The sequence below is a fragment of the Phaethon aethereus genome (genome assembly GCF_964289735.1).
Source record: "Phaethon aethereus genome assembly, chromosome: Z".
Classification (NCBI taxonomy): Eukaryota; Metazoa; Chordata; class Aves; order Phaethontiformes; family Phaethontidae; genus Phaethon; species Phaethon aethereus.
Window position 1 is genome coordinate 43,619,461 of NC_138577.1, and position 25,772 is coordinate 43,645,232.

The 25,772-nt window shown below is 40.1% G+C and overlaps 1 protein-coding gene across 1 annotated transcript in view; it reads right to left on the reverse strand.

Moving 5' to 3' along the window:
• The window catches only part of LOC309415547 (guanine nucleotide-binding protein subunit alpha-14), a gene marked incomplete at both ends in the record, with an annotated part of 90,747 nt that overhangs the window by 49,782 nt on the left and 15,193 nt on the right, over window positions 1-25,772 (reverse strand). The window contains one exon of the mRNA XM_082013092.1: window positions 3,271-3,455. Within this exon, the coding sequence (XP_081869218.1) occupies window positions 3,271-3,455 (185 nt within the window). The remainder of the gene's footprint in view (window positions 1-3,270; window positions 3,456-25,772) is intronic.

Below are 25,772 nucleotides of genomic sequence, written 5' to 3' on the forward strand. Positions count from 1 at the left end.
AAACTATCATAGTGCAGCAAGATGTGACTGACCAGCACAGTCAAGCAACCAAGAAATATTTTAAAATCTGCCTTTTCAGGCTGACATATACCTACAACTGGAATGCTGTATTTTCCCTTTCTCCAACATCACTTGATTTCTTCCTCCTCATGTTTGAAGTTTCCTTTTCCTACACTTCAAGTTGATTAAAAAAAGACTCAGCAAAAAAGAGCTTTCACCACTTCTCAGCCATCAGCTCATTTTTTATTTCTCTGTGCCTCACATGTGCATTCCTTCTTTCATTTACTCATCTTAACATTCACATTAACTCAATCACAAATTCTTAAAGAAGCCAAGAGACAGGCTGCCATTAAATTTCATCTTGCTTTTTGGCAGTCTCTATTATCATATGGAAAGAAGAAATGTCTGTAAAAGTAGTTGATTAAAGCCTTCCTTCACACAAAAAGACTATCCTTAGAGACTGTAAATCATGTTGTACTGTAACTGACTACTTAACCAACACACAATTTACCAATTTCCACTCTATGACATTGAATAAAGTGACATATGGATAATAAATATTACCTCCTCCACCCTCACCCTCCCAGCTGGTTCACCTCTATCAGCAAATTTTATAGAGTGGTTATAACAGGAAAAAAAGGAGAATAAATAAATAAATAAATAAATCCATTCCAAAACTGTGGGGTTTAGACAGTACTATAATAATACCTTGAATTATTAGGTTCCTAAACATCTACAGGATTCATGCTTAAAATATATCCAAAACATGCTATGATACCTTCCAACTTCAAATTGAGGATAAGACAAAGTATCCCAAAGAACACACCACCTGAAATTAGGATAAAAATTGCTTGCTTAGTTGAAGTTAAAGGTCAAGCATGACTACACAGATAAGTACTTCATCCAAGCAACTTTGAACCAATACAAAACAAAACCCCCTTCTCAACTCAATGCAGCTCTATAGAAAGTCAGACCATTTACTTAAATACTTGCAGTTGACAACAGCAATAATAAACTTCTTTAAACACCTTCTATAAAACTTGCTTTTATTTGCAAACATTAAGAGGATTAAGAAGCCTTTTTGGACATCCTGTTCACATATGACTTACGGATTTTCACACACGTCACACTTACAGGGAAGAGACACTCGGTGCAGAACAATCTGCTCTCCGCTACAAAAACATTAAATGAAGATACTCAGCAGCCAGAGAATTCCAGGGCCCACAGAAGAGAAAACCTGACCTGGTCAAAGCACAAACTGGGTACAGAAAAAACAAACAAACAAAAACTAATAAAAGGGCCAGAAGGAAACAATTTTTTCAGGGAAAAGAAGGCATGCCATGGAGAAGATGATCATACTGAAATGTAGAGAAGCATGCTGGACAATTTCAGTATGGTCACTGGACACACATTTGCAATACAATTATAACAGCAGAATCACAAGTCCTCTGTTTATAACTATTGAGGTCAACCATTTTTCATTACAGTCTTAAGAACCTTTAATGAAAGGCAATTACAAGATTTAGAGTACTTTGCATTATATTAATCACCTAAATGAAAGATTAAAATGCAGCTGTCTCCTGCAAAGTGACTGGAGTGACGCATGGTTATTTTCATGTTGACTCTCAAGAGTTTCTCTGTGTGTAAACAAAAATTACCTTGCTTTCTAAATGCCACTGAAGCTGAGCTTGCCAAACTGTGTTCTTATCGTTTAGCACTTTGTTACCTTGAATAAAGAAGCACAAGACCAAATTCTGCCTCTCTCCAACAACTGTAAAATAGTATTATAATCTTCTGAATCTGAAGACACTGGCAGCACAGCTATCACCAAGAACATAATTTAGCCAGAAGAGTGTGTTTATGGGAATGTATCCAGCTCAGCTCTCAAAAGCCCAGAATGAGAAAAACTTTGCTGTTTATTAAGTCTTTGTGTTTCGTTCTTAATGGGAAGAAAAGAAACAAAACAAACACTAACATTCAGTAGGAGGCAGTGCAAATGTATTTCTTCAAATAGATTCTGATTATCATAATTTTTTATCAAAATATACACATCTGAATTAGGATGAAGTGTATTCACAATCACGTTTACTTTTTCTGTAATTGCTGCCGCCTTAAGGATTTAAAGATGTTTTACAAACAACAACTTACTAACCATCAGAATATTTCTCTTACATAGGAAATAATTACCATAATACCTCAGTTCTCTGAAGTCCAAAATCTGTTTTTGCTGACACTATCTGTTCTTTTGTGATAAAAAAATAAAATAATTTTAATTTCCTAGTCCCTTATTTTAAAAAACAGTTTCTATCCCTCTCCTCTATAACCCTAAGAATAATAAATAACACAAGCAAACTGAATAAAAAAAATTGATCATAATTTTGTTTTTTGTATTGTTCACATGCAATCATATTTTTTGAATGAAAAGTGGGCTATCAATGTATTTTCTTCATATAGTACTTCAGTTAATAAATCCATAAATTCTACAAATTAGTTCTGCCTTGATACTTCCTATGCAGTCTTCCCTATCTTAACACCAAAATTTAGCCAACTGGAAATCCCTCTTAGTTTAAACAAACATCACCCAATAATTTGCTTACATATTATTCATGATACTTGAGCAACTGATGCAACGGATGGATGCAAAGGATGCAATTGATTTAACTGAAGCATAATTTTTTTATATTTTTATACATAAGCTCTGAAACAAAAAATGTAATTGCATACAATTACATACATTAATATACATAAATATATATGTTAAAATTAAAAAACGGTTGGAGAAGACATTCTACATTTTCAAGTTATTTAAGGACATAAAGGTTGCTACTAAATCCATTAAAGGGCTTTAGGTGTTATGTTTCAAAGTATACTAGCGTCAAGCAGATCTGATGTTTACCTACAATAGACCGAAAATTCCTTGTTCTGGAGCTCCATTGAGAAACGAGGCTCTATCTGCATATTCCTGTCATGCACAGTCGAACTCTACACTTTAGATTAAAAAAAATATATAATTTTTTTGGTACTTATAACCAGCTTGCAACTTTGAAAATTCTCCCTTACTAGCCAACTCCATCCCATCCCCACTCACCCTTCCCCTCCTTCCACTAGGAACTCCCTGTTGCTCTGTAGAATCAGAGGATGGGGCACTGATCTCCCCACAAGACATATGGATTTTTAAGGTTCTGTCTGTAGAAGGTTATGACTCAAATAATTTGTGTACAAACTGAAATGTCATCGGCTGAAACTAGAATTTTCTTTGTACTGGCTTACCTCATTCTCTTTGGATGTGTACTGTATCTTCAGAGTATCCATCGCTCTGATCATCGCTTGCATGGCAGTAAATATGCTTTGGTAAACCAGTTTTGTGAAACCTTTCCTGTCTTCTTCTGTGTAACCCGATCCATGAATAATCCTCATTTGTTTAATGAACGTACTCTTGCCACTTTCTCCTGTGCCTGGGGGAGGGAGAAAGAGGAGAGAGACAAAAATTGCAAATTGTATTTGCAAATCCTATCAGTTGAAAATATTTGTAAATACACAAACAAGGATGTGCACCTTATCTGATCATGCCTAAGAGTCATCATTAACTGCAGTAATAATTTCTGGATTTTCCATTCTCCATAACCTATATTGCTTTAGTCAAAATATTTACATTGCTGGGTTTGGGATGGTTTTTTTGGTAAAAGATGTATATAAGTATCTTATCATAACACATCCTACAATGTTTAATCTAGGCATCTTGTAGGTAGAAGTCAGATTACAAAACAAGCACGGTACAAAAGTACAAAAGAAATCTGCATAAATTCCTCAACATTGAGAACTTTGTACAAAGTTATGTACCATTTACACCTTAACAATAAAGCCTGCACTAATCTTCAATTTGGGGAAGAGTTTTATCATTACGCCACATTACTTAGTTCCACATTTCTATTGATTCTTATATAAATACTGATTAAAACATGCTAACTGAAATTATGAAAAATGCATTCATTACTGTCAGCTACTCTGGGAAGTATTGATTCTATTTTTATAATATCTGTTTACTAGGGTTTTTAAAGTCCTATATGAACTTACATCATTCCTATAATATTTTGCATGTACATATTGCTTTAAGCCCATTTGCAGGAGATAACAGTGTATTTCCTAATATTTTTCAGGACGTAAGCCTTGTTCATCTGTTCTTTCCTATTAGCCTTATAACAGAAAAATACCTACACTGACTCTTATCATGGGTCCATTCAGGCAGTGTCCCACCTCCAACCAAGTTTGTAAGTGGTGGCCAAGAGAAGAGTAAAAAGAGGCACCAGAATATATGACACTTCCTCCACAAAACGCTCCCTGCATCTTAGAAGTTAGTACTTAGCTTAGATGAACTTAGTTTTCTCTTAGAAGGCTCCGGAGAGACCTGGTAACAGCCTCCTAGTACCTCAAGTGGGCCTACAAGAAAGCTGGAGAGGGACTTCTTACAAGGGTATGCAGTGATAGGACAAGGTGTAATGATTTTAAACTGACAGAGGGTAAATTTAAGTTAGATACAAGGAAGAAATTCTTCACTGTGAGGGTGGTGATACGCTGGAACAGATTGCCCAGAGAAGTTGTGGATGACCCCTCCCTGGAAGTGTTCAATGCCAGGCTGGATGGGGCTTTGAGCAACCTGGTCTAGTGGAAGGTATCTCTGCCCATGGCAGAGGGGTTGGAACTAGATGATCTTTAAGGTCCTTTCCAATCCAAACCATTCTGTGATTCTATGACTCTATGATCATTAGCTGGATGCTACGTATTTGGTAGCCCTACCGTACCTCTGAAGTATTTGGGCTGGTCTCTCCTTAAAGCCATGGAAACTTTTTGGATCCTCAACACATTTTAATAAGGAGTTTCAGACCTCTATCACTCATGATACATAATTTATTCTGGCCTGGATCCACCGGCTTAATATCCGTTTCTTGTATTCAATAAATCTTCCCCCTTACCTTCTCCACACACACTTGATTTTATACAGCTTTACCATATTATATTGGGTTGTTGTGGTTTAACCCCAGCCAGCAACTAAGCACCACACAGCCAGTGGGACAGGGGAGACAATCAGAAGGGTAAAAGTGAGAAAACTCGTGGATTGATATAAAGACAATTTAGTAAGTAAAGCAAAAGCCGTGCATGGAAGCAAAACAAGGAATTCATTCACCACTTCCCGTTGGCAGGCAGGTGTTCAGCCATCTCCAGGAAAGCAAGTCTCCATCATGCGCAATGGTTACTTGGGAGGACTTTATCCCAGCCAAAACCAGCACATGGGTTTAGATGGCAAGGTTTTAGTAAGCGGGGGTCTGCAGGGGTGGTTTCTGTGAGAAGACGCCAGAAGCCTCCCCTATGTCAGACAAAGCCAATTTCACCAGCTCCAGGAGGGACCCCACCACTAGCCAAAGTTGAGCCCATCAGCAATGCTGGCAGCAACTCTGCGACAACATATTTAAGAATGGGTAAGAAAAGCTGTGCAACACCTGTGTGAGAGATGAGTGAGAAAATGTAAGAGAAACAGCCCTGCAGACACCAAGGTCAGTGAAGAATGAGGGGAGGAGGTGCTCCATAGGCAGCTCTGCTCCCTACTTTGGAGCAGAGATTCCCCTGTGGAGAAGACCATGGTGAGGCAGGCTGTCCCCCTGCAGCCCATGGAGGACCACGGTGGAGTACATATCCACCTGCAGCCCATGGAGGACACCATGCCAGAGCAGGTGGACATGCCCTGAGGGAAGCTTCAGCCAGTGGATAGCCCATGCAGGGGCAGGCTCCTGGCAGGACTTGTGGCCTGTGGGGACCCATGCTGCAACAGTCTGTTCCTGAAGGACTGCACACTATGGAAGGGACCCAGGATGGAACAGTTTTTCAAGAATGGTAGCCCATATAAAGGACCAATGATTGGAGAAGTTTGTGAAGGACTATCCTGTGAAAGGGACCCCAGGCTGGAGCAGGGAAAGACCATGAGAAGGGAGGAGCAGCAGAGACAAAGTGTTATGATCTGACCACAACTCCCATTCCCCATGCCCCTGTGCTGCTCGGGTGGAAGAGGTAGAAGAGCTGGGAGTTAAGTTGAGCCTGGGAAGAAGGTGGGGTGGGAGGAAGTTGTTTAAAGATTTTTTCTTATTTCTCACTGTTTTTCTGTAATTAATTGGCAATAAATTAATCTCCCTAAGACAAGTCAGTTTTGCCTGTTATGGTAATGGCGTAAGTGATCTCCCTGTCCTTATCTTGACCCATGAATTTTTTCATCATATCTTCTCCTCTGTCCTGTTGAGAAGTATGAGTAGCTTGATGGACACCTGTAAGTCAGCCAAGGTCAACCCACCAGACATATTCACCTTCAGCTGTATTTTTTTTTTGGTTAAAGAGTCCTAACCAGGTCAGTTCAGTCCTCAGGTGCAAGATACTCCTTAGCCCGACCATCTCTTTGACCCCTGCTGAAGCTTTCTCAGTTCTGCTTACCTGAGATATACTTAGAGTACCAAAACTTCACATACTAAGGTGCTGCCAAAACTTAGGTTTGTGAAGCGGCATCATTGTGTTATCTGTACAGTAAGTAATTAAAAGAAGGATTGCATGTGCTATGTAGTTGTTCTCCCTCTGCATTACTTTATACTGATCCACAATTAACTTTACCCGCCATTTCATTGCCTACTCTCGTGTTATCCTTCTGCAACTTTCAGTCATCCTTACAAACTTGACTAACGCTGAGCAGAAAAATTTCTCTCAGAATTGTTCAACCCCTCTCCACAATACCTTTCATTTTCTCTATATTTCCTGTTACTCAGCATAAGTGTGATGTGACTAAACAAATCCATTCCCATCTCACAGAGATTTTATATGAGAGGGTCGCAGACAGCCTCTTCTTGTTCTTCCCCAATTGAAGGATGGTACAGGAGCAAAAAATACCAATTATACTTCTTTCTTAAAACTTTCACTGTAATTTTGCAGAAGTTTAACAATTAACTCCATTCTGGCTGAGCTATAGGATTTGCTTCACTTTGCTAAGAATTGACTGCTGGTAAAACAGGACTCCCATTAATAAACTTTCAGTAATTTACACTTAGTACCACTAGGTGTCAAAAATATATTAGCAAAAAGAGGAATTCTTATATCTTCAGGTATAACAAAGTGGAATTGTTGTATCTTCAGATATAATAAAGCTGCTGAGTGCCCACCTTATCATTCTGGATCTCAGTACCATAGCAGACCACAGTATCACTTTAATGAAAGATCATGCAGCTGTAGGGCTCCAATGATTAACAGTAACAGCAAACAAAACCCAGGTAACCTAGGAAAGTATAGTGTGTTATGTGTTACTCATATATCATAGCCATTTTTCTGAACTTGTATTTTCCATCACCTATTGAGGACTTCCTTTCAAAGCTGTAGCTGTCCCTTATTCAAGCCCATGTTATTCAACAGTCCTTCTCTAGAAGAGTGCTAGCACAGCTCCGCTGTCCATGTAACAGGGCTTACAGCACACATCAGAAAAAGAGTGAAGCAAGTTTTTAATCAAGCAATAAGAAATATTTAATATATTTCTCTGTAAAAAGAATAATAATATAGCTGTTCTTTCAACAAATGTTTGTGATTTCTTTAATTTTGGCATTCTGTTAGTTTACTTGAGAGAGATGGAATGTGGAGATATGCTGGAATACATGTGAAACAAATTCCTGGAAGAATTTGTTTTAGTAAAATGCTGAGATTACATTATATATCACAGCCCTCAAAAAGGCAATCCTGGCATGTCAGCTCTAAGAAGTAACATCAATACAATTCAGTTTAAAACCAAAACAAAACCCCATCACCAACTTTTTTCACTGCCAGTGGAACCCTTGTATTCAAGAGGAAAACACTCTGATAAATCTAGGTTGAATTTCTGGCCTAAATTTTTACATAACTCATAATAAACAGTCCTATCACATTACAGCAGTGCCCTCTACTAATGTTTGAGTTGAAGAAAAAACATTGTGCAACTGTTAACTTCACTGCCAGGGATATGTAACATTGCTGTGAAATTAAGTTTAAAAAAATCTAATTTTGGTTTTTAAAGAAAGAAATTTTTTTCCAAGCCTCACAAACACCAAAGGTGTTGGTGTTTGGTAGATGGAATCAGGTTTGAAAAGATCATCATCTGTAATCCAAGCTACAGTCCTTCCCTGCATGTATACAATTTACTTTCAAAATAAATTTAAGGTTAATGATTTGATCTAATCTATATCAACATACAGCAAATGAAAATTGCCTATTCAAGTGATTTATAGAGTGGTATGGACTACACGGGTAGTAAAAAGAGCCATCCTGCTTTACCCTTTGACCTCTCATAATCCTGAACACAAGTTGATTTAAAAGCTTTGTGCTCCCTACCCTGACCTTAAGTAGAGTGCACAGTCTTCCTTCTGTATTCTTCCTTCTGGCAACTACTCATGTGCTTAGCTGCGCATCTTATCATAAACCCAGAATACAGGGTTTCTGTGCAAATCCAACAATGCAAGCTCTTTGTTTCTCCATTCCTATAAACTATACAAAAAAATCTTCAGGGCTCATCAGCTTAAAATGAAACACAGTTTTTGAAGCGCAACTTGACAGAGCACCATTTCAAAGCATGTTAAAAAGTGGCAGGGCTTTCAAAAAGAGTTTGAATATGGAGTAGTTGTGCCAACATACATACTTGTGAGATATTAAGCTAAAGATAACTGCATTTCAGGATGGGACTGCATACACAATCAGATTTGGATTGAGAATTTTTTCATTAAAATAGTTGGAAAACAAATGGAGATACAGAAAATGAAATTTGTGTTTTAAGACTTAAGGTAGTCACGCTTAAAAAAATGGAGTACAGTTTTTATATTAGGAATAATAAAAATGGTAATAGGATAATAAAAAGCAGGTATCTACACAGAAAATGCAGATAATACATCAATAAAATATTGACATATTATATACCTTGGAGGTATACAATCACAGAACCAAAGAATCATTAAGGTTGGAAAAGACCTTTAAGATCATCAAGTCCAACCATCAACCCAACACCACCAGGCCCACTAAACCACATCCTGAAGTGCTACATCCACATGTTTTTTGAACACTTCCAGAGACGGTGACTCCACCACCCCCCTGGGCAGCCTGTTCCAATGTTTGACCACTCTCTCAGTAAAGACATTTTCCCCAATATCCAATCTAAACCTCCCCTGGCACAACTTGAGGCCATTTCCTCTTGTCCTATCGCTAGCTACTTGGGAGAAGAGACCAACATCCACCTCACCACAACCCCCTTTCAGGTAGTTGTAGAGAGTGATAAGGTCTCCCCTCAGCCTCCTCTTCTCCAGACTGAACAACCCCAGTTCCCTCAGCTGCTCCTCATAAGACTTGTTCTCCAGATCCCTCACCAGCTTCGTTGCCCTTCGTTGAAGCGCTCGAGCACTTCAATGTCCTTCTTTTAGTGAGGGGCCCAAAACTAACTTACACAGCATTTGAGGTGCGGCCTCATCAGTGCCGAGTACAGGGGCACGATCACTTCCCTACTCCTGCTGGCCACACTAGTTCTGATACAAGCCAGGATGCTGTTGGCCTTCTTGGCCACCTGGGCACACTGCTGGCTCATGTTCAGCTGGCTGTTAACCAGCATCCCCAGGTCCCTTTCTGCTGGGCACCTCTCCAGTCACTCCTCCCCAAGCCTGTAGCATTGCATGGGGATGTTGTGACCCAAGTGCAGGACCCGGCACTTAGCCTTGTTAAACCTCATACAGTTGACCTAACATCACATCTTAATGCCATTCATTCTAGAAGCATTAGAGAATGGGGGGATTTAAAATGTGGCTGTATACCTCCATGGTGTTAGAATTCTGTTATTACATGCAAGTTCAAAACTGTTATCTGCATTTAAAAAAAAAATCTAAATACTCCCCCCCGCCCCCCAAAAAACCCACCAGCAAAGTATATTTTACTCTAAGTTGCAATTGTCGTAAACACTTGCCTAGAATACATTTAATGCATTTATCTTCAGGAAATGATCTGTTAAATCATTGCTGCCAAACATGGAATACATATTCTACTGACTAGGTCAAGAGACAGAAAATTCTTAAAAGATGAGAGGTAAATACATTAGTTAATGTCACATATTTATCCTCATTCCAGCCACTTCAACCACTCATTTTTCTGACTCTTCCAACTACTGACTGCCACATAAGTAAGTGTTACCTATCCAAATCCACTTTCTCAATTAAAAGAAATGTTGGAATTTTGGTATGACATACATGGTAATATACAGAGCCATCCTGCTTTACACCTTGACCTCTCATAACCCTGACAAGTTGATTTAAAAGCTTTGTACTCCCTCTCCCTACCCTGACCTTAAGTAGAGTGCACAGTCTTCCTTCTGCACAGTTAATTCAAGGAATAAAATACGTATCTGTTTTGGCCATTGTCTCTTTTGTCCTTAACTCCTCCTTTGCCTGTCAGCTTTATTTTCCAAGTCTAATATCTCAATTCTTTATGGGGGAAAAACAAACAAACAAAAGAAAAAACCCAAAACCCCACATAACACAACTCTATGCTCTCATTCTCCTATAGGCTTCATGTGTACAACTCCATTACATCAATGAGCAGACTGTGAATAAAGCCACAACAAAACTAGAAGGCTGTAATTGCTAAGGACAGAGCAAATCTAACTAACTAGTTTTCCTAACCCTACCATCATTAAAAACAACAGAACAGCAGCTTTGGCAGAGGTGATAAAGCCTGCTCTAAGTCCTGGATCCACACCTGAGCTGTTCAAATGACTGAGATCTGGGTTGCTCTTGACCATTCATAGTATTGTAGATTCTTTGAGTTGGAAGGGACCTTTGAAGGTCATGTAGTCCAAGCCCCACTGCAATGAGCAGGGACACCTTCAACTAGATGAGGTTGCTCAGAGCCCCGTCCAACCTGACCTGGAATGTTTCCAGGGATGGGGCATCTACCGCCTCTCTGGGCAGCCTGTGCCAGTGTTTCCACACCCTTGTGAAAAAGTTCTTCCTTCTATCTAGTCTAAATCTCCCCTCTTTTAGTTTAAAAACATTACCCCTTGTCCTATTGCAACAGGCCCTGCTAAAAAGTTTGTCACCATTATCAGCTCTCAAACGGCAATGATACCTCCATCTACAGTATAGACCTGCCTGGGCACTCACTTCCACTTGCCTTACATGAATAGATGTAGGTCAGTTAGTAAGCAAACATATTTCATCTGTTGCTGCATGACAACAGGTTTCACTCTTGTCCTGGCAGCTGTGTCTCACCCAACAGCTGTGGCATTAGTAAGGGCCAAGTCACTGGATATCAGCATGAGCAAACTCCCTGGTCCCAGCAGGAGCAAGAGAAGTTCTGTTATTACCTTCCCAGTTGCCTCTCTTGTCAAGCATGATAAACATGATGAAGTTAAAATGCCACAAGTAAAACAAAAAGGTAAGGCACAGGGCCATAAAAGTAATGTTTGATGCCATCTTTAGGCCAGAATCTAGTATTAAACCTCTTCTCCAGTTATGAGTGGCCACTGGAAAAGGCTCACTGACAGACTCACATTTATAGCTATAGGTAACTTATCAGCTCTGCAAAGCTCAGTAGCCTCAAGCCTCTCCTCTCAAGCCTCTGTAACAGGGCACAGTTCTGACTCTTTACAGAAAAATAGCGATATTTAAACAGGTTCTGCAATATTTTGTATTGCAGTTGTTAGGCTTGTTCAGCTGACAGAAGGAAACCTCTTTCTACAACTGTAAGATTAACAGTTTGATGCACAGAAGTAAATGGTATTAGTGCACAAATGTGGACATAACAAAAAAGGCTTTCAAGTAAATAAACCTGACTTACTGAAAATTTATAATGTTAGAGCAACAAAAACTTGTATTTTTAAAACAACAGAGGCAGAAAAGTTATACAGAATTAAATTCTGTTTATTTCAAGGAGGATACCTGAAGCAGGAGAAAGGAAATTTTTGAGGTTTATCAGAAACGAAAATCTTTAGAGTCATTCAGCGATCTTGGAGGACTATTCTGCCCATTCTGTTAACTACTTTCATGGAGGTACCATATTAAGTGCTGAAATTAGCTTCACAATATAATGCACATAGTTACATGAAAATAAAGCCACAACCATTTCCACTACTATGAGGCAGGGACAAGACAGTATTTTTAATGACCTGGAGAAAAGCCAAAGCAGACTTCATCTCTACAACTCATACACAGTTTGTTCTTGTTTTCCCATAGGAATGTAACCCAAAACCAAAATGTGTCTTCACTTCTCTTTTTCATTTACCAATGACCATTCCTGATATCTGTGCCAGGCAGTATTTTGAAGTATTATCTGTCACTTTTTACTAACCAACTCTACAAAAAAAACCTTCCATCAATGTATAAAAACAAATTTGGCGGCACAGGGATGGGGACGATGATGGACAACAAACAACCCCCAAAAACCAGCAGCTATTTCACATACTCCATTCTGTAGGATTCAGAACCATCTTCCACATCTGTTACCAGGGAAACAGCTCTCATTCATTCTAAAATCCCACATGTTAAAAGCACATTCCAGTGACTTTTCCCCTGCTGATGACAGGGAACATGATTAAGAATAAAGTTTTGCAATTTCTGAAGTTAAATTAACAGCGGGGGAGGCTCCAAACATATTTAATAATCACCATCAAAAGCTCTGTAGAGAAAAGAACACCACACTTTTTTTTCAATGATTTATAAGTCCATATGGACTAGTGCTATGCATATAGCTGAATATCTGCTTCTGCACTGGCATTGCTTATTTGACACCTACATAACTCACTATTTCAATGTTATTTCTGCTACTAAGTATGAAGGTGGAAGTGACAATATATGGGCAAATAAGCCATTCAATTACAGGGTTCTTACAAATCCCCAAAAAGCTTGAATACATGCATTTTTAGTGAGGAACAATTATATAAAGCAAAAGTTCCATAGATCATTCTGGTCTTCTGTGCGGTAAAAGCGCAGGATCAAGTTAGTTTTCATTCCATTATTCTAAGTCATTCCAAATATCTTGAAGGAAAATCAGCATTGGAACCAAAACTTAAAACCTCTGGTCAAATCTTCCAAGGTTTTGCACACGGGATATAAGGCTTTGTAAAACAGTTCACATGCTTAGCAGGCAAAAGCTACGGTCTCCCCCAAAAAGTGCCTGCTACTCTTGAAAACATTACTACTAAAAGTACTTTTTAAATAATTTTATTAAAAAGATAGAAAAGAAGATCCATGGTGGCTTGACCCTGCCTGGATGCCAGGTGCCCACCAAAGCCACTCTATCACTCCCCTTTTCAGCTGGACAGAGGAGAGAAAGTATAATGAGAAGCTCGTGGGTTGAGGTAAGGACAGGAAGAGATGACTCACCAACTACTGTCATGGGCAAAACAGACTCAACTTGGGGAAAGACTAATTTAATTTATTTCAAATAAAAATCAGAGTAGGATAATAAGAACTAAAAACAAATCTTAAAACACCTTTCCCCCACCTCTGCCTTCTTCTCGGGATCAACTTCACTTGATTTTCTCTACCTCCTCTCCCTGAGCGGCACAGGCAGATGGGCAATGGGGCAATGGGGGTTGTTCATCACACATTGTCCCTGCCGCTCCTTCGTCGTCAGGGGGAGGACTCCTCACACATCTCCCCTGCCCCAGTGTGGCGTCCCTCCCATGGGAAACAGTCCTCCATGAACTGCTCCAACAAGAGTCCCTCCCACAGGCTGCAGTTCTTCACGAACTGCCCCAGCCTGGGTCCCTTCCATGGGGTGCCATCCTTCAGGAACAGACTGCTCCAGCATGAGTCCCCAAATCAACTGGTTGATTTTCTTGCCCTTAATGAGCAAATAGCTTCCAGGATTAGTTGCTCCATCACCTCCCCAGGGATCGAGGGCAGGCTGACTGTGCTGTAGTTCTCTGGGTCCTTGGCCTCGTGAAGATGTGGGTGACATTTGCTTTCCTCTAGTCCTCAGGCACTTCTCCCAGTCACCACGACTCAAAGACTATTGAGAGTGGCCTCACAGTATCAGCCAGTTCCCGCAGTACTGGTGGGTGCCCCACCAGGGCCCATGGACTTATGTATATGCAGCTTGCTGAATTATTCTCTAATCTGGCCCTCTTCCACCAAGAGTGTGTCTTCCTTGCTCCACACTTTCTGCCTGGTCTCCTGGTCCTTAGATTTCTGAAGACTTTTCTGATGTCTTTACTAGTAAAGACTGAGGGAAAGAAGGCATTCAATACCTCAGCCTTTTCCATGTCCTGTGCCACCACGTCCCCTATCCCATTCAGCAATGGGCCCACACCTTCCCTAATCTTCCTTTTGCTACTTGTGTACTTATACTTGATTTTTACCTGGCTTTCTCCACTCAGGATCCTGAGCTCTGCTCCATGGTCACTGCAGGTAAGGCTGCCTTCCACCTCCACATTGCCTTGTTCGTGAGTATGAGTTCCAGCAGAGCATTTCTCTTTGTTGGGACCTCTGTCACTTGGGTCAGGAAGTTGTCACACTGGTTATGCCATTTCATGTTGTCCCTCCAGCTGATATCAGGATGGCTGAGGTCCCCACTGAGGGCCAGGGAATGCAAACATGAGGCTACTTCTAGCTGTCCAGCTATCATTTAATCATGGTCTCCTTGGATATTGTTTTTGTATCAGTAAGACCATTCATGTCACGCACTTCCAATAAATCAAACTAAAGGTATACATTTAGATGAGGAGATGGTACACAAAGTGTACAACTCATTTACCCAGAATGAAAAATGAAAGTTAAAAAAACTCTTTTTCAGTGATAACAGACCTGAAAGCAAGGCTCTAGAATATTTCTGTAGCTGTGAAAAAGAAAAGTTACATATCCATCAAGTGCAAAGCTGAGTCTGAAACTGTGACAGCTGAAACCCTCCAGCAAAACAAATGCGTAAAGCTTCTTATCCTGCAAGGACATAATTGAAAACCTTTCTGCACAGTTCTCTACTGCACCATTACTCAGTAGTAACTCATTAAAGTCAGCTGAATTAATCTGCTGAAAAACACCATCATAGCAAAGCTGTAAGTGCACAACTTAACCACAGTCCTAACAGATTTCTATAGGAATGAAGATCCCTAAACATTCCCCTCAGCTGAGCTCCTTTCCCCTTCAAATAAGACAGAATCATCTGTCCCTCTCCTTATTCTTCATCCTGAATTTAGTAATTCCATTAAGATCCAAATTCACTGGTTTAGCTAGTTCTCAAGTCTTCAACTTATGCCACAACTAATACCACATTCAGGAATTACATCAGCAGACGGGGTAAAACATTGTTTTGTTAATCAGAGTTCATAAGAGGTTATTCCTTTAAAGAAATCACAATAGTCTCACATTACTCATAATTAACCGACAGTGACTATTCCCCAAATAACGTACTTTTCCTACAGAACAGAGGCCACTCACTTCAAACTCAAGTTGTCTACTTAAGGCAATGTCACCAGGTATATAAGCCGTGTCCATTAGTCCATATCACAACCCAACTTTTGGCAACTTCATTTATGAAATAGAAGGATGAGGCAAATTTACACTGTATTTGTATCAAAAAGATACCACACCTGAGGCAAAATTTGCTTACAAAATATAACTGTCAGTAACCCTACCTTGTCACTTACTGTGAGGCAGCTTAGAAAGGCTGATCGATCATTCTTGAGTCTTTCCCTGCATCAAAGTATCCCGTTTCAGATCAATACCTTACTTTAAAATCTTATTGTTTTAGTTCAAATACCTTTTCAGATTAATCCACAAAACAGTGAATTCTGCAGTTAGTGAACAGTAAAATATCATTACTGGACAGCAGTAACAAGAGGCTGCAGCCCAGCTCTATAGTATAAAATAGGAAACAAACTACATATATGCACACATTTATACAAAGATCTTCCATCAGGAGCAGCAGTAGCTGTTCCAGACAACATTCATATGCTCCAAGCACTGACTTTAAACTAACTGCAAGATGCACCCAAACCAAAGACAGACCTTCTGCTACATCTCCTCAATGCTTATTGCCAAGTGCTTTTACTGCTGTGGCTACAATTCCTGAGCACTTCGCAAGTGACTGACTTCAGCAGAGGCAATATTAAAGTACTGAGCCTGGGGACATGCTCATTTACAAATACCACATGCCTGGTGGGGTGGGGGTGTTGGGAAACATGTATTTGAGAGTCTTGGGTCATTAGAAAAAGACGGCAAATTTGCTATTACCTCCTTAAAAGTGTACCCACTTTATGATCAAATTTAGAATTGCATTAAAACTCCTGGTAAACACGCACTTGGAAGCCAGTGCACACTCTCACTTCAAGCTGTGATGGACCACAAAACATACTTAGGCATGAGATTTTTTTTCATAACAAACACCAAGGGGTGCGTGTCCCTTTACAGCAGCCTCACTACATAAAAGGCCACATCCTGCCTTTGACATACATGGGTGGCTCTTACTCACTTCAAAGGGAATTTAGTCTATCTAGTGATGGACAGGATATAGACTTCAATGTTTCTAAGTATTTTAAGAACGCAGTAGTCTGAAAACTCATCTTTGACAGAGAGACACTGTGCTAAACAGGGTCAATATGAGAATTTATAGTTAGTCTAACCCTCACCCCAGACTATTCCTGCAAATACTTGCAAACAAATGACAGAAAGTTTCCACTTCAAGCATGCTATAACTGATGACTAGAGTATCCTAAAGAGATGCAAAATGGGGCAAATAATTATTAAAAAGGTCATACACATATAGTAGTGCTATGTTTTTTTATACTTAATTAACATTTAATAGTAAGTTTCATTTATATCATATAAAATGTCTGATACTGCAGTTAATTAACTTCTTTCATCACCAAATTAAAAAGTAATGGAATGGCAAAACCCCCAAAGTTCTTCTGGTTCTGAAGTTCATATGAGAGAGATCTGAAAATAAGCATGATACAAGAATCCAGAGAGATTTCTGTCAATGTTGAGAAAGAAGCTTTGTTTTGGCACCACCAGATCAAATTTAATCAAGAAGCTAAAAAAACTACTACCAATCAAGAAGCTAAAAAAAAGTACTACCAGCAAGGCTCTATCATACAGTGATGTGATTTGAAAAGACAAAGATGTGTCTCTCTAAATGTAAAGGAAAAAGAAAAGAAAGTAAATAGCATATGAAATGATTGACACAGTGCTCTTCCTGAGCCCACTTTCTCCCTCCCTTCACAGTCTCTCAGATTCCCTTTTCTTCCCATCCTCCCTCCATCCCTTATCAGTCTCACCTCTCTCTTATATATTCCCTCCTGACCCCCTTCTAGTCTCCACCACACACTTCTTCCTTTTTCCTCAGTTTAGCTAGCACTTTTGGAAACGCAGTCTTCACAAAAATCCAAGCAGACAATAAACGAATAAATAGTAAAGACCCAACAGGTCTTTCCACGTTATATTCTTTTCTTCCCACTCTTCATCCTTCTTCTTTTTTGGGACTGTATGTTTTTTTGATCTGTACATTTCTAGCTACATTTCTGTGCAATCCTTCAGACAAATACATATTACAAACTACTACTAATCCCAAGAAACAGAACGGTAATGTAAAAAAGACTCCAAATAAAACTGCTATAATTAAAACACGTTGAAAACCAAGGTATGCCAAGGTATGTGATGAAGGCCAAGTCCTTTACGCTATCTAGATCACAATATAGCTGAACATCTAAAAGGACAGCCTTGCTATTGCTTTGTTTTCTGATAAGTCCAATATTCAGTAGATTATTTTCCTTGATCAATTCTAATGTTGCACTTTGGCCAGCAGCATCAGGCAGAATTAGATTCTCATCAGCTCATTCCCAGGGAAAAAACACTGATAATCAATGTCTTGATACATCTTAATGCAGTCCCAAAAATCCTGTTTCAACAGTGTTCTATGGAAAAAACATGAAGGGGCAGATTCCTTTCCTATTATTTTCCAAGCAGTCACCCTCTAGTTCTTTATGCTGTATTGCACTTTTTTTGACTAATCGGAAAACCCCAAAATAATCTGGGCTCCCTTATTCTTATGGCTAATGAAAACCTACAAATTCAAATTTCTGGCACACAACTGAAGACCAGACTCCATCTTTCAAAGCTCAGCACTCACTCCTGTGCTGATCCCTCTTCCTTTGATTCTTTACTCCACACTTGGGATTCTGGGCACTTCTTGCAGAGCCGAGATGTTCTCCTCCTCCACAATGAAGGACGTTGTAACAACATCTCTCGTGTAAGAATGGAATCTGTGAACATGAAACTGCCAACATGCTAAGATGCACAGGTTCAATATGAAAAAGCTTCTAAAATACGTTACATCTTCACATAGGATGCTGATGGTCAGAATTAAAGTGGCCTTGGTTCAGTTTAGCTTTATCTTCTCAAATTAATCCCCCTGCCCTCACTGAGACAGTAGAACTTTGCTGTGACATGTGATGCTCAAACCTTCAGAACTTGCTCTGCCACCTGCTCAGGGCAACCCACGTCCATTCTTTTTGGTACCAGTGATCTCTGTGCTGAAAAGCCAAAGGCATCTGTACATGTTCAAATGTATAAAACAGAAAGATAAGTGGGCATTTCTTTTCTCATTTCTTTATGCACCTCTCTTCTTCCAGAGACTAAAGAAGAAAGCGGACAGAAGAAAGCTACCCAGCCAAAACCTATGAGTCTCACCACTTCTATGAGAAGTAAAAAATATCGTGGGGGTGTGGAAGCAGTCTCTATTGAGCCCCAGAACAGAACTACAGAACTGGAAAAACTCTCTCACTCTTTTCTGGATGGAATACAGCTGGCTTTAGTCACAGGAAAAACAAAACAAACAAAAAACCCCAAAACACTCTACTTTGCCTGTAATGCTGGCAATTATATTACAGTAGAATAATTTCCTGTACAATGCAGAAAAGCTAGTCAAAAAGTGAAAAAAACAGTAATAATCTAAGGAGATTATCAACATTGAACAGTAGTTTTAAATTTTTAAATATTATTCATATTCTTTTAAAAACTTGAAAACTTCTGTATGAATAAGAGAATCTAAATGCCACACTGCTGAACAGCTTAATGAAATTCAAATGAAGATCAAGTTGCCATAGTTTATAATTGAAAGTTTTACACAGGAAGACTGAGACGAGCATGCAGAGAACAGGCAGGCCTGAGCAAAGTGAGCCTCTATCAGGAATAGTGTGGCCAGCAGGAGTAGGGAAGTGATTGTGCCTCTGTACTCGGCACTGGTGAGGCCGCACCTCGAAAACTGTGTTCAGTGTTGGGCCCCCCACTACAAGAAGGGTGCTGAGGTGCTGGAGCATGTCCAGAGAAGGGCAACGAAGCTGGTGAGGGGTCTGGAGAACCAGTCTTATGAGGAGCAGCTGAGGGAACTGGTGGTGTTTAGTCTGGAGAAGAGGAGGCTGAGGGGAGACCTTATCGCTCTCTACAACTACATGAAAGGGGGTTGTGGCGACGAGGGTGTTGGTCTCTTCTCCCAAGTAACTAGTGATAGGTCGAGAGGAAATGGCCTCAAGTTGCACCAGGGGAGGTTTAGATTGGGTATTAGGAAAAATTTCTTCACTGAGAGGGTGGTCAGGCATTGGAACAGGCTGCCCAGGGAGGTGGTGAAGTCGCCATCTTTGGAAGTGTTCCAAAAACGTGTGGATATGGCACTTCAGGACATGGTTTAGGGAACATGGTGGTGCTGGATTAATGGTTGGACTTGGTGATCTTGAAGGTCCTTTCCAACCTTAGTGATTCTGTGATTCTGTGATAATTTGAGCTACACATACTGAAGTTTCTGAGGTTTACTCCCACCTTCCCTCTTTCTCCCAAACTCATTCAATGACTGTTAACTTGTGCTTGTCACATATTGGACAATAAAATCATTCTGTTTCTTCTTCGATGAAGTATATTAGCTTCCAAACATACTTGTACTGGTTACTGATATTCCTGGGAAAACTAAATCTGCTCATTATTTCCATCTGCAATATTCAGACTAAATTGAATCTTCCTTGAAAAGTCAGCATATCCTATCTTTTGACTTTCACAAACTGAAGTGTATTCGTTCTAATTGTCATAACATCAACATAGACTACAAGAAATCATGTAACAGTCCTACACTGCTGTTTAGTTTCCTAATCCTGCCCCACCGTCTTCCCAGACACCATTCTCCCTCCCTTTCTTCAGGGAAGCAGGCTGGGCCAGACAGCCTGCTACCGGTGTTTTCCATGGGTGCTGTACGTTCCGTTTCCCTCAGCTGGCAAGGAAGAAGTAGCTGCGCACTAGTAAGCAAATCTCTGCGGGCTACAAGAGCTTCAGAGATAATCCAGGCTTCACATTCTATCACGCTAAACTGGGACTACATATCTGTCAGAACAAATGCGTTTTTAAGTAAGAAGAACAAAAGGTACACTCTAATCTTTTCTTTGAACCAAATTTCCCTATTTCCCTGGATTTCTCAATCTACCACCCCACCTTCTGCATTGTAGAGAAACACAGCATGTAAAGTTGATCAGGAAAACTTTGCCACTTGGCAAGGCAAGCCTCCACCAGTGCATCTGCAAGCAGAATATAAGGTCCACCGTGCCTAGCATACCAGTATGGCAGTAACTGCCTGCTCCTACGACATCTGGAAGCTACCACCACTAAAATATTATGTGCATCTTCCTTCTCCATCCACATCATACAGTGATTTTCAATATGTGTTCAATCTTTCATCTCCTTGTTTCTTGCTTTCCCTACTCTGACAGACTATTTTAAAACTAAAGACAGAGAAAAGCCTAGAAGTAATTATTAGGAAACACAAACTTGCACTGAAGAATTTTAAGAACAATGATGCTGTGCTCTCTTTAGCTACAAGGAAAAGACAACAAAAACGAATCAGTAATTTTTTTCACATGGCAGAAGGAGAGAAAGCTGTTCTTTACATAGCTACAGCTACAGATGCCATTGTTATAGAGGCAAAATAGGAGTGGTAGCATATAACAACTGATTTTTAACTGCTGATGACAATTATGCTGGTGTAAAAAAGGTGTATACAACTGAAAAGATTAAAACAAAAAACCACCACACTAGTAAGTGTTAGACCAGTTCTGAGTGTAAGAAGTATTTCATCAAGACTCTCAGCTCTGGTATGCATACCACCAGTGAAATACAAACTACTTCAGTGACATGAGAACGGTGACCGCAGAGTTGAACATCAGCCTTTTTGCATGTGTGTTTGGCATAAACCCAAGAGAAGATGTGGGAGTGCCTGGACAAGCCCTGTAATAGATGGGACAAAAACAAAACCCCAACTTAACTCATGAGACCAAAAGCAGAAGTGGGAGATCAGCAGCACTCAGCATTCACACACTTTGAACTTTACCAAAAGATCAACTTGAGGCCTAGTCTAAACACTAATCATACACCATAAAACGATTTGGGTTGGTGGAAGGGACCATGAGCAGGGTCATCTTCCAGTAGATCAGGTTGTTCAGAGCCCTGTCCAGCCTGACCTGGAATGTTTCCAGGCTTGGGGCATCTACCACCTTTCTGGGCAACCTGTGCCAGTGTTTCACCACCCTCACTGTGAAACATTTCTTCCCATGCAGTTCAAAGGGAAATGCAAAGGTCTGCACTTGGGAAGGAACAACTCCAGGCATGAGTACATGGTGGGGGCTGACCATCTGGCAAGTAGCGTGACAGAGAAGATGCTGGAGGTCCTGGTGGACACTGAGTTGAACATAACCCAACAGCCTCCTGAGCTGCATTAGGAGGAGTGTGGCCAGCAGGTTGAGGGGGGTGATTCTTCCGCCCTAATCAGCACTGGTAAGACACATACAGAGTGCAGGGCTGGGTCTGCGCTCCTCGTTGTAACAGCAATATAGACATACCAGAGTCCAGTGGAGGGCCATGGAGATGATGCATCTCATATGAGAAGAGGCTGAGAGAGCTGGGACTGTTTCCCATAGGGAAGAGTAGTCTCAGGGGGTCTAATCTGTATGCATAAATATCTGATGGTGAGAGTAAAGAAGATGAAGCTAGACTCTTCTAGTGGTGCCCAGTGACAGGACAGGAGGCAATGGAAACAGATTGGAATGTAAGAAATTCTGTTTAAACATCAGAAGAAATTTTTTTTAATGTGAATGTGACTGAACATGCAACCAGGAAGGTTGTCTCTATCTTTGGAGGATATACAAAACCAAACTGGATACAGTCCTGAGTAGCCTACTCTAGGTGACCTTGCTTTGAGCAGGAGCGTGGATAATACAGAGGTATTATATCCAGAGGTCCTTTCCAACCTTGATGACACTGTGATTCTATGACTGGGTGGATAAAAACACAGCCCAAAGTAACAGCGTGGTAGGGAGTATCTGGAAGTTGACTGAAACCCTGTATCCAGAGGCAAGGGCACCTCACATAAAACTTCCATTTAGCCAACATAATATTGAGCTTGAAAAAGCTATCTGATTCACAAAGAGGACAAGAGAAGAACCTGAACACCCCCAGTCCTACACAGCTCTGGGAGATGGACGGAATAGGATCTTACCTAGACAAGGAGTGGTGACTAAATGGAAACAGTCTCCTAAGAGACTGAGTGCGATCAAAGCACAGCTGTTGTGTATCCAGTTCTGCATACCACCCAAATTTAGTGTAGATTTTTGGACCACAGATTGCAGATCACCTATTATTCTCCTAGAGATTTTTTTATTAGCAGTATTATTTAGTTACTGTTGGTCAAAAAAGGGTAAGAGTACTGACTTTGTATCAGAAAAGGTAGCAGGTATGCATTTTGGAGTCTGTCAGTACGATTATGGATTGCCAGAAACAAACTTTGTGCCTAGTCAAAAAACAAACAACAACCCCCCCCCCCCCAATCTCAACCACCAATTATAGTCCTCATGCTCCACTTTTTTGGTTCTCCCTGAATCAGCAGCTCCACAGGTTTCTTTTTTAAATACTGTTGTGAAAGAAGAGGTGAATGGGGACAAATCCATACTCAAACCCCATTATTATAGATATAAGTAAGCTCTGAAGATTACCTTACATACCTTCAAACTTTAACATGACAGGATGACAGACACTATTTACAACTTGTATTTGTACACAATGACAATTTTCCATTGTGAGAACAAGCTGATAACTGAAGTCTTTGCATTGAGTTGTAGAAAACTTTAGAAACCACCAATAATAAATCCTAGCAAAATCTGCTTTCAAAATGAGTATTTTTTCCTGATTTTTAAAAAACAGCAATAAAAGTTTCTATTTTTTTATTTTAAATTTAGGAATTTAAAAATTTTGCTAGCTGTTTACAAGGCTGAAGAAATATAGGGCAATCATTCCCAACTTATTTTTAAATAGCCAAGAAAAGTAGATGTGATGGTATTCTTGCTGTTTCATCTGCAGCAGCCCCTTAATCTGTCCATAGGTGCTTCAAAGAATCCCACTTCTTCAGTTAGCAAATTGTTGGTGCTACAGGTAATTGAACTTGGTGAGAACATACCAAGATAGCAGAAGTAGCAGTCGTTTTTGAATGTCACCATGCCTCAACTAATAACCTGCCATTCAGATGCTACACAGGCACGACTTCCAGAACTGAGGTTGCTCCCACACAAGAAACCTAGTAATCTCCTTACTGCAGTTCAAGCTTTGGTGTCAGAACACACAAAACAGCCCATGCCTGCTTGAAGTTTCAATGTGGTAGCTTATTTGCTGCAAGCAAGCAAGCTCTCTAACCACTTCTTGAACATGTAGGACATTGCTGAAGTTAATCACTCCGCATCTAAACATGCAGCTTTAAAGTAAGAAGCCCCCAAGATCAGCACCCATTGTTTGAGGTGTGTGTGTATGTACGTGTCTGCATACACACAATGCATACAACTGTACATATGCAAGTGCCTTTTTTGTCATGCCTTCATTTCCGTGAAGTTACACAGGAAAGTGGCTGAACCAGACCTACACCTTACTAAAATTTTATAGCTCAGCAAGGGAAAGAAAAGGTGAATTAATTTAGGCTGGTGAAAATCCTATCTTTCCTAGTTTTGCTATTTCAGTGAGCTGTTAAAAAAAATAAATCTGACTCTAAAGGAACATGATTCCCCAGCCTTCTGTCTCCACCTCCAAAATCTCTTGATTTGAGACCAAAATATTTTCCCAGCCCCAGAGGACCACATCACTGCACCTAACAAACCAGGTCCCAATACAGTACTGCAGCAGATCAGATACAGAATGGTATAACTTACTAGATGCAATCAACTCCCAGCTAGTCTTCACTGAATAATGCCACACAGTCCTTCAGTGAATCTCCATGGGCACATAGCTACCAAACCAGAGCTTTTGCAGTGGATCTGACAAAAGCTGCAGTCATTTGCTGTCACAGTTCCTTGCCAATGACTCTGGTTTCTCTAAGGGGCCAGAACCACATGCTGGTGCATGCTGGTCCAACCATCTGCAACCACTTATGACCATAATATCCCTCACCATTTCATAGACCATTTTAGATTTATATCCTAACAGGTACTGCCACAATGGCAAGTTTGATCAATTAATTAAAGAGACCAATTATGTCACTTGTACACATTTAGTTAACACTTACCATCTTCCTTCAGGCTTAAGTGTTCCTTAAGTGTCTCCACAGCTGCTAACACCAAATGCAGTTACCCAATGTGGTTTAGGTTCAAACTTCTAAGTTCAGTCTTAGGCTTTGAATCTACAACCATTGCCAAACCTCAAAGAAGTCAAGATCTTGTAGGGCATAACTGAGAAACAGAAAAAGAATTTAATGCTAAGAACCTAAGCAGGAGCCAAAAGCCAGCTACTGGTACTGAACCCTTCTTAAGTTTAACAGCTGAAAGCCCTCACGGAACACTTGCACTTATTATGTGAATACTAAGATTAGTACTGAGATAGAGGGTGCAGTGCAAACTTACACCTTAGCCAAGAAACACAGCTGTATTATGAAAGGGAACTGGTTTTCAGGGGCACTGAGGAGGCTGAAGAACTTATCAAAAGACTGTAAGGATAAGAAGAAGCTATTACAAATTTCTTAAGGGACTTAAAAAGATTAGTGTACCCAGTGACATGTAAATACAATAATATAAAACCATTTGGAATACAATAATATACATACATGTAAACTGGCAAAAAACTAAACAGGATTTGGGGTCATGAGCTTAATCAAAACCACTGTAACCTGAAAAGAAAACAGCTATTATTAACATTTGAACTCAACGGGCAAAGCAATAGATGCCCTCCAATCCTTCCCCCAAAAAGAGTAAAAGAACTTATACAAGAATTACCTTTTATATCCTGGCCCCCAGAGAATATAAACATATGTCAACCTGTTAATATTTGCTTTCTTGTGGCTGTTGCATTAAACTGAACACAGCTGGATGGATCTTACTGAAGAGACAAAGAGGAGAATAAATCAGTCTTCCTGAAATGCAGAGTTTTAATCCTTCTAAGGAAATGACCAAAACTCAGATCTAGATGTTATGGTTTGCAGTGAAGAAAAATGTAGTCTCCAGACCCATACAGGTCCTTCTGGTTACACAGAACACGTCTATAGCCAACCTTTTCAATATACATTATGTATAGCACTTAAGAAACAACTACAAAACCCTACTCCAGACCCAGAAGTGAAAGATAAATAGCCAAACAACAATTTAAGAGACAAGACAAATTTGGTAAAGATTAATTTTGCAGTTATTTGCCAGGGAGGTATAAATGGTTTAACAGGTGGCCCATCAAAAAAGAGCAGCCATGAAGGAGCAG